Below are 11,160 nucleotides of genomic sequence, written 5' to 3' on the forward strand. Positions count from 1 at the left end.
AAAAACTTTTCAAATATAATTTTTCATTTATATCTACTCATAATTATTTAATAAAACATAGAAAAACAATCTATGACTACTAATAAAAAGAATAATATCCAGCCAATTAAAAAAAATATCACTAAAAATGAGTCACATTTGAAAGAAAATGCTTTCAAATATTTAGCATTTATAACTGTATTCATATAATTTTGCACATATCTCTCCTTATGATAATTATATAATGAGCATATACAATCATAGTACTAGTACTAAAATAATTATTACTAATAAAAATAATAAATACGCCAATGAATCAAAAAGTCTTGTTAAAAATTAGTCTCATTTAAAAAAGAATATTTTCAAATATTTTGTATTTATATCTGCATTTATAATATTTTGCATGAATATCTCCTATTAACTTTTGAATAACAGATGAGAAAAAGATACTACTATTACTACTTATACAAATAATAACAATGAATAAAAAAATCAGCCAATAAATCAAAAAGTATTGATAAATAGGAGTCACATTTAAAATAAAATATTTGTAATAATATTTTGCATTCATATCTCCTAAATAATAATATATATAATATAAAATCATACTACTTCTTTAAAAAAATAATATGATGATAATAAAAAAACAATAATAATAATACAATTAATGCTGGTGATAATAATAATAACAGATTAATACAAATAATAATAAACATGATACATTTTACTTTTTTCTAACACTTTTCGAAGTACAATACTTAAAGTAAAGATGTTCAAAAGTTAGTTTCAAACAAACCAGATATTTGCTGTGCACCAATTTTCCTACAACTCCAATAATCAACAAGCAATAAAACTGATGACCACTATAGATTAATTTCAAGATGAAAAAAAAAAAACACATGAAATTGAACTTTGCAAGGCAAAGTTGCCACTCAAAATGGAATAATCAAATTAAGTAACATTAAGGTGCAAATCCCCAAAAATAAGTTGTTCTGCATGTTATTCTTTCTCAATAATCACTTTGTTTATAACTTAACTATAAGCATTGTTTAATATAAGAACAATTTCATCAGCTTCTTACAAAAAAAGCAAATTGGAAGAATCACAATTCAGCATGCATGTGCACCTGATTATTGAAAAGATAAAGCAAATATTTTACCTGTCCATCCACCTCCAGGTGTGCAGAAGGCGACAAGAAGCGCCAAAAGCGTGCTACTTGCGCACAGAGCCATGGTGCTTGTGGTGCACAGATACAAGGAGAGACGCACCAGCAGCCCAGCACTGAGGGGCTGAAACTTAGCAGCCCTCCCATCAGCAGCTACTTGAGCCTCTCGCCCATTGGAAAGACAAGCCAAACATTTAGTTTTACATCAAATAATCATCAATACATACATATGATCAGTTATTGCTTTGCATTTAGAATACACGTCCGTGCTGATTAAATAAATGTCTTAATGTAAGCATTCATATGATGGACATTCCCTTATGGCTCCCTCTTGTGAGCAATATTTGAAGAACATTTTCATGACGTCACAGTAACGCTGCTCAATGGCAAATGGGTACACTAGATGGCGTGCTAATATAATTTTTACATGGTCCACTACACTGGTGTTTTCATAAACACTGTATTGCGGGATTAGTTGTTCCAGATAAGTGGTCCTTAACCTTGTTGGAGATACCGAACCCCACCAGTTTCATATGCACATTCACCGAACCCTTCTTTAGTGAAAAATGAAGTTGTTGTTTTTTTTTGTTTTTTTTTTCAAATTCAAAACAAATATATGTTTTTTTTTACTAGTGCACAAAATGAACCGTGCATGAACATCTCCTTGTTCAAAGAACAAAACCAACACAGTGCATGAACTCACAACAAATTACACACTTGCAAATCCGATGGAAAATTAGAGGGAACATTCTTTGGAGGTATCATAACACTTAGACTTCCTTTTTATTGTCATTCAAATTTAAAATTTGCAGTACAGATACACCGATAGGGAGAAGTTTTTATTTACACGATTAATTACAACATTATACATCAGGTAATTTCATCATTTCACAATACAAAATACATCATGTCCGAAAAGGAGTCGGAAGAAGCAAAGCTTATTTAATCCTACCCCTTTTCCACTTCAGAGCGCCCACAAATATATACATTCATTCACTGACCTTCTTTACAGCAAAATATCAAAATAGCAAAATGATATCTGTGAGTGAGTAACACAGCAGTTTTCTAACATGTACTTAATTATTTCAGTCATTATTAACATACTAAGATGAAGAATATCTTATTTTCAATAAGTTTGAAAGTGTTTCTCATAATACTTCTTCTTTGTACTTTGTAAGCACTATTAATTTGAACATCCTCTTAAACTGGATCATATCAGTACAATGTTTAACTTCTTTACTTAATCCATTCCATAATTTAATTCCACATACTGATATGCTAAAAGTTTTAAGTGTTGTATGGGCATACAAATGTTTTAAGTTAGATTTTCCTCTGAGGTTATATTTCTCCTCTTTAGTTGAGAAGAATTGTTGTACATTCCTTTGTAGCAGGTTATAATTTACTTTGTACATCAATTTAGCTGTTTGCAATTTTATCAAGTCACCGAGCTTTAATATTTTTGACTCAATAAATAAAGGGTTTGTATGTTCTCTATATCCAACATTGTGTATTATTCTAATCGATCTCTTTTGTAATACAGTTAACGAATGTAGCGCACATTTGTAGTTGTTTCCCCATATTTCTGCACAATAACTCAGATATGGTAACACTACCGAGCAGTAGAGAATATAAAGTGATTTTTGGCCCAGGACGTATTTTGCTTTATTCATTATTGAAATATGTTTTGCCACCTTATGTTGTATGTTTTGTACATGAGATTTCCAGTTCATTTTATCATTTATTAATACTCCCAAAAATCTGGTTTCTTTTACCCTTTCGATATCTATTCCATCTATTTGTATTCGTGTCTGATGCTCTTTTCTACTGTTACCAAATAGCGTTATTTTAGTTTTACTGAGCTTCAAGGATAGCCTGCTTTTATCAAACCATTTTTTATTTGTTCATTTCTTCCGTTATTACTTTTATTATCTTCTGTGTGTTCTCTCCTGATCAGAAAGCAGTTGTGTCGTCTGCAAATAAAACTAACTTCAAGTCTTTTGTAACTTTGCAAATATCGTTTGTATAAAGATTGAACAATCTTGGTCCCAGTATTGATCCCTGGGGTACACCACAAGAAATATCCAATCGTGTTGACATATTTTTACCCATCTTCACATATTGCTTCCTGTTGATTACTTGATTGATTGAATGAGACTTATTAGTAGCTTACACAGTACAGTACATATTCCATACAATTGACCACTAAATGGTAACACCCTAATAAGTTTTTCAACTTCTTTAATTAAGTTGGGGTCCACGTTAATCAATTCATGAGTCTGGTGTGTTTTGACCGCTGCGGCGGAGGCTCTGCCGAACCCCTGAGGCCGACTCACCGAACCCCTAGGGTTCGATCGAACCCAGGTTAAGAACCACTGTTCCAGATATTGCTGAATTCCCTTTAAAAACATTTTAAACAACCAAATAAGGTCAAAATACCGGCCCAAAAAAAGTTGTATTCAAAAATTAAACAAAAAAATGTCAACAAATATGAACGGGACAAGCAGTAGAAAATGGATGGATGGATGATTAATATTAAAGCAGTCAATATTGTATAGGTACTGTATTAGCATATAGTAGGGATATTCAACTATTGAAGAGAGCCGCAGATCTAAATGTGGATGTTTGAGACCGCGTTTACTTATTTACAAAATAAACACATCAGGTTTCACACTGAGCATGAAGAAAGAATATTTATCTGGCCATAAATAAAATGGAAGGTTTAGTGTTAATACAGTCACACGATTAAAGGCCTACTGAAACCCACTACTACCGACCACGCAGTCTGATAGTTTATATATCAATGATGAAATATTAACATTGCAACACATGCCAATATGGCCTTTTTAGTTTACTAAATTGCAATTTAAAATTTCCCGCAAATTTCTTGTTGAAAACGTTGCGGAATGATGACGCGTATGCGTGACGTCACCGACCGTCAGGAAATATTAGCTCAGCACCAGTTACGGCGAAAAGTAGTCTGCTTTAATGGCATAATTACACAGTATTTTGGACATCTGTGTTGCTGAATCTTTTGTAATTTGTTCATTTAATAATGGAGACTATAAAGAACAATGCTGTTGATGGAAAGCAGTGGATTACAGCTGTCTTTAGCACCGAGACACAGCCGGTGTTTCTTTGTTTGTTGTGAGGCTTTAACACAGAGCGGTCAAGCGAACATGTTTTCTCTACGTCAACCAGAATGTTTTTGGATGGGGAAATTGTGATATATATCTTACCGGAGAAATCATTGGATTATTTGTCGTCCTGCAGCAGCTGTTTAAAAGGCAGCTGTGAGCTTGGCTCCTCGGTTTCTCTCTGAAACACATCGAGTTCACCGCAGCCATCCGGCCTCGAGGTATGTCTTTATAATCTTTAAAATCTCACTAAAACACTATTAAAACAATAAGCAGATAGGGGATCTTCCAGCATTATCTTAGTGAATGTGTCTAATTACATCTGAAACGCTCATACTGACACCGCACGCAGCTTTTTCATTTTTAATTTTTTTTTTTGTAGTCCTTCACTATCAATATCCTAATTCACGAATCTTTCATCCTCGCTCAAATTGATGGGGAAATTGTCGCTTTTTCGGTCTGAATTGCTCTTACTGCTGGTGGCTCCCATTAAAAACAATGTGAAAATGTGTGGAGCCCTGCAACTCGTGTCGTCACGTGCACATACTTCCGGTAAAGGCAGGGCTTTTCTATCAGCGACCAAAAGTTGTGAACTTTATCGTCGATGTTCCCTACTAAATCCTTTCAGCAAAAATATGGCAATGTCGCGAAATGAGCAAGTATGACACATAGAAGGGACCTGCTATCCCCGTTTAAAAAAGAAAATCTCATTTCAGTGGGCCTTTAAACACATAGAAATTACAAAACATTTACATAATGTATGTGACATATCACAATTAAACCAAAGGTGTAGCATTGTCTCCTACTGCTGGTCAAATTCAGCGCTACATGTACTTAATGAGCTTTACTCTAAAATATCAACACAACCACAAGTACAAAAGGCATCACAAAGCCAGCAATTTAAATGCAAAACAAACTACATATATTTATGGACAATATCTACTTACAAATGTTTGACTAAGTTTAGTGATGAAGCTTACACGCTGGAATTTCTACCTTTGTTGCTGCTTGTCTGAATTACTGTGTCCGTTGCTTAAAAGGTCAGTCGGAAAACATTTACTTCATCATTTATACTTTGTTGTCCAGTTGTTAAAAAGTTAGATTTTTGCTATTTATTTAGATTTCTTTCAGCGTTGAATGAGTAGTCGTCTTCTACTCACCAAACTGCTGCTTCATTGTGACACATGTCTCGTTGTTGCCCCCTGTGAGGTGGTGGGAGTACTGCATACATGATCAACTCCAGTTTTAAGATTCAAGATTGTTTATTGTCATTTGCACAGTTAAACAGACAGTTTGCCGGACAACAAAAATCTTACTTTGCTAGTCCACCCTTCAACAAGTCACACAAATATTCTATTTTGGTTTCATCTGACCACATGACATTCTCCCAATCCTCTGCTGTATCATCCATGTGCTCTCTGGCAAACTTCAGACGGGCCTTGACATGCACTGGCTTAAGCAGGGGGACACGTCTGGCACTGCAGGATTTGATTCCCTGTCTGCGTAGTGTGTTACTGATGGTAACCTTTGTTACTTTGGTCCCAGCTCTCTGCAGGTCATTCACCAGGTCCCCCCGTGTGGTTCTGGGGTTTTTGCTCACCGTTCTCATGATCATTTTGACCCCACGGGATGAGATCTTGTGTGGAGCCCCAGATCGAGGGAGATTATCAGTGGTCTTGTATGTCTTCCATTTTCTGATAATTGCTCCCACAGTTGATTTTTTCATACCAAGCTGCTTGCCTATTGTAGATTCACTCTTCCGAGTCTGATGCAGGTCTACAATTATTTTCCTGGTGTCCTTCGACAGCTCTTTGGTCTCGGCCATAGTGGAGTTTGGAGTCTGACTGTTTGAGGCTGTGAACAGGTGTCTTTTATACAGATAACAAGTTCAAACAAATGCCATTAATACAGGTAACGAGTGGAGGACAGAAGAGCTTCTTAAAGAAGAAGTTACAGGTCTGTGAGAGCCAGAGATCTTCCTTGTTTGAAGTGACCAAATACTTATTTTCCACCATAATTTACAAATAAATTATTTAAAATTCCTACAATGTGAATTCCTGGATTTTTTTTCACATTCTGTCTCTCACAGTTGAAGTGTACCAATGATGAAAATTACAGACCTCTGTCATCATTTTAAGTGGCTGACTAAATACTTTTTTGCCCCACTGTATGTACTGAGCAGTTTTAATCACTCGCTGGAGTGCCTTCCTGTCCTTAGCAGTGCAGTTTCCATACCAGACCGTGGTTGAGCTGGTAAGGACACTCTCTATCGTACTTCTATAGAAGTTGCAGAGAATTTTGGGTGGCATACCAAATTTTCTCAGCCTTCTTAGGAAATACAGTCTCTACTGGGCTTTCTTTATTGTTTGTTGGGTGTTCTGATCCCAGGTGAGGTCCTCGCTGATGTGGGTCCTGAGGAATTTAAAGGTTTTCACCTTGTCAACCTTTGTCCAACCTATGTACTAAGGTGTGTACTGTGCACTCCTTTTCCGTGGGTCAATAATCATCTCCTTGGTCTTGTCTGTGTTCAAGGAGAGATTATTATCCTGGCACCAGGCCAACAATTCCGCTACCTCCCTTCTGTACGCTGCCTCAGCTCCCCCGGTGATCAGTCTGACGACCGTAGTACCATCCGCAAACTGGATAGTAGTGTTGTTCTGGGAGGCCACACAGTGGTGTGTGAAGAGGGTGTACAGTAGGGGGCTCAGCACGCAGCCTTGGGGGGTCCCTATGCTTAAAACTTTTGTGCCTGATGTTTGATTGCCGATTCTGACTGACTGATGCCGGTTTGTGAGAAAGTTCAGGACCCAGTCACAGAGTGTTGGTGTCAGACCAACAGTGAGGAGTTTAGCAGTGAGTTTTTGTGGGATGACCGTGTTAAAAGCATTCATAACGATGATGGATTCATCAAGCCTTTGATGTGGCCCATGGGCCGTGAATTGAATAACCCTAGTATAGAGTGTGTTGAGCGGCTGTTTTGGCCTTTGTGAGCCTATATTGACGATAGCATGAGAGTTGTAGAATTATTTATTCATTTTTATATAATTGTGCAGCATTAAAGATTTAAAATAATTATTCCTCTTTTAGAAATAGAAGGTTTTTTTCTACAGTATATGGTCCATTTCCTCGCTCTAAAACACCAATAATTCGGACAAATTTAAGTACAATCGTTTTCTCACTCACACACACGCACTCATGCACACATACAGTACAGGCCAAAAGTTAGGACACACCGTCTCATTCAATGGGTTTTCTTTATTTTCATGACTATTTACTACATTGTAGATTGTCACTGAAGGCATCAAAACTATGAATGAACCCATGTGGTGTTATGTACTTAAAAAAGGTGAAAGGACTAAAAACATGTTTTATATTCTAGTTTCTTCAAAATAGCCACCCTTTGCTCTGATTACTGCTTTGCACACTCTTGGCATCCTCTCGATGAACTTCAAGAGGTAGTCCCCTGGAATAGTTTTCACTTCCCGTGTGTAATTTTTAGATGCGTTCAGTGACGATCTATTGTGTAAATAGTCATGAAAATAAAGAAAACGCATTGAAATGAGGTGTTTCCAAAATTTTGGCCTGTACTGTGTAAATGTGTATATACAAATCCTGTTTCCATATGGGTTGGGAAATTGTGTTAGATGTAAATATAAACGGAACACAATGATTTGCAAAACATTTTCAACCCGTATTCATTTGAATATTTTACAAAGACAACATATTTTATGTTCAGACTGCTAAACATTTTTTTTGGGCAAATAATCATTAACTTTAGAATTTGATGTTAGAACACGTGACAAAGAAGTTGGGAAAGTTGGCAATAAATACTGATAAAGTTAAGAAATACTCATCAAACAATTATTTGGAACATCCCACATGTGTGCAGGCTAATTGGGAACAGGTGCGTGCCATAATTGGGTATAAAAACAGTTTCAGAAGATGCTACAAAGACAACATATTTGATGTTCAAACTAATAAACATTTTTCATTAACTTTAGAATTTGATGCCAGCAACACGTGACAAAGAAGTTGGGAAAGGTGGCAATAAATACTGATAAAGTTGAGAAATGCTCATCAAACACTTATTTGGAACATCCCACATGGGTGCAGGCTAATTGGTAACAGGTGCATGCCATGATTGGGTATAAAAACAGCTTTCCAAAAAATGCTCAGTCTTTCACAAGAAAGGATGGGGCGAGGTACACCCCTTTGTCCACAACTGCGTGAGCAAATAGTCAAACAGTTTAGAACAATGTTTCTCAAAGTGCAATCGCAAGAAATTTTGGGATTTCAAATTCTACAACCCATAATATCATCAAAAGGTTCAAAGAATCTGGATAAATCACTCCACTTAAGCGGCATGCCCGGAAAACAACATTGAATGACCGTGACCTTCTATCCCTCAGACAGCACTGTATCAAAAAACGACATCAATCTCTAAAGGATATCACCACATGGGCTCAGAAACACTTCACAAAACCACTGTCACTACAAACAGTTCGTCGCTACATCTGTAAGTGCAAGTTAAAGCTCTACTATGCAAAGCGAAAGCCATTCATCAACAACATCACGAGCTGTGGGCCCGAGCTCATCTAAGATGGACTGATGCAAAGTGGAAAAGTGTTCTGTGGTCTGACAAGTCCTCATTTCAAATTGTTTTTGGAAATACTTGATATCGTGTCATCCGGACCTAAAGGGAAGCGAACCATCCAGACAGCATCTGTGATGGTATGGGGGTGCATTAGTGCCCAAGGCATGGGTAACTTACACATCTGTGAAGGCACCATTAATGCTGAAAGGTACATACAGGTTTTGGAACAACATATGCGGCCATCTAACCGCCGTCCTTTTCATGGACGCCCCTGCTTATTTCAGCATGACAATTCCAAGCCACATTCAGCACGTGTGACAACAGCGTGGCTTCTTAAAAAAAGTCCGGACCTGTCTCCCATCGAAAATGTGTGGCGCATTATGAAGCGTAAAATACAACACCAGCGACCCCGGACTTTTGAACGACTGAAGCTCTACACGAAACAAAAATGGGAAATAATTCCACTTTCAAAGCTTCAAACAATTAGTTTCTTCAGATCCCAAACGTTTATTGATTGTTGTTAAAAGAAAAGGTGATGTAACACAGTGGTGAAGATGCCCTTTCCCAACTACTTTGGCACGTGTTGTAGCCATTAAATTCTAAGTTGATTATTATTTTCAAAAAAAAAAAAAGTTTATGAGTTTTAACATCAAAAATGATGTCTTTGTAGTGCAGTCAATTAATTATGGGTTGAAAAGGATTAGCAAATCATTGTATTCAGTTTATATTTACATCTAACACAATTACCCAACTCATATGGAAACGAGGTTTGTGTATATATATATATATATATATATATATATATATATATATATATATATATATATATATATATTTATATATATATATAAATACACATTATATGTATATATATATATACATACATATATACAAACATATATATATACATACATATATATATATATATATAAATACACAATATATGTATATATACATGTATATATATATACATACATATATACAAACATATACATACATATATACATACATACATATATATATATATATATATATATATATATATATATATATATATATATATATATATATACATACAAACATATATATACAAAACCCGTTTCATATGAGTTGGGAAATTGTGTTATGTATATATACATATACATACATATATATATATATATATATATATACATATATACATACATATATATATACATATATACATACATATATATATACATATACGTATATACATATATATATATACGTATATACTATATATATATATATATATATATATATATACGTATATACATATATATATATATATATATATATATATATATATACGTATATACATATATATATATATATATATATATATATACACATATATATATATGTATATATACACATATATACATATATATATATACATATATATATATATATATATATATATATATATATATATATGTATATATATACATATATATATATATATATATATATATGTATATATATACATATATATATATATATATATATATGTATATATATATATATATATATATAAACACATATATAGTGATATGCGGGCACAAACCAACCTCCCAGAGACAGTTCTGTTAGTGTTCAAACGCAGCATCGTTGGTTTATTCAGTCACTTTTCTGAATGCAGGTTAAATTAAAGTTCTCCTGATTGGGGTTTCCATTGAAACAACACAAATTATTGCATTTTTCAAGACTTGATCAGGACCCCTAAATTTGCCTTGATCACAGAGTAGATAAATATCTGATCAGCACAAAGTTCAAATAAATCACAGCATTTCATGAATTAAAACATATTACACCTTAGCAGACTCATCTATACACTACAATTCAGTGGAGCAAAACACTTACCACCCGATGGGAGCAGACCTTTCCGAGCAGGGAGCCAGCCACACAATGAATCATACACAGAGGTGCTATTTAAGCATACGATGATTGCCAACCTGACACAGCTGTTTTGGGGCAGGTGGCCACACATCAACCCAGAGGTGTGGACTCGAGTCACATGACTTGGACTCGAGTCAGACTCGAGTCATGAATTTGATGACTTTAGACTCGACTTGACAAAATGTAAAAAGACTTGCAACTCGACTTTGACTTTAACATCAATGACTTGTAACTTGACTTAGACTTGAGCCTTTTGACTTGACATGACTTGCTACTTTCCCCAAAACCCAACGATTAAAAAGTTTTTCAGGACCGCTCCGTACCTTTCCTTGTGTACGCGTGTCTGTCAACATGTGTGCGATGACAGC

At 35.0% G+C, this 11,160-nt stretch overlaps 1 protein-coding gene across 3 annotated transcripts in view; it reads right to left on the bottom strand.

Moving 5' to 3' along the window:
- fndc1 (fibronectin type III domain containing 1) overlaps positions 1-1,277 on the bottom strand; it is a 91,050-nt gene extending 89,773 nt beyond the window's left edge. For 2 of the 3 annotated variants that reach the window (XM_061886804.1, XM_061886802.1), the window contains exon 1: positions 1,139-1,275. In XM_061886804.1, coding sequence (XP_061742788.1) covers positions 1,139-1,211 — 73 coding nt within the window. In that variant the 5' untranslated portion in view covers positions 1,212-1,275. Of the gene's footprint in view, positions 1-1,138 lie in introns of all 3 variants that reach the window. The other variant, XM_061886803.1, reaches the window with a different exon arrangement.
- Between the last annotated feature and the right edge of the window lie 9,883 nt (positions 1,278-11,160).

The sequence above is a fragment of the Nerophis ophidion genome, linkage group LG24 (assembly GCF_033978795.1).
Source record: "Nerophis ophidion isolate RoL-2023_Sa linkage group LG24, RoL_Noph_v1.0, whole genome shotgun sequence".
NCBI classification, from domain to species: Eukaryota; Metazoa; Chordata; class Actinopteri; order Syngnathiformes; family Syngnathidae; genus Nerophis; species Nerophis ophidion.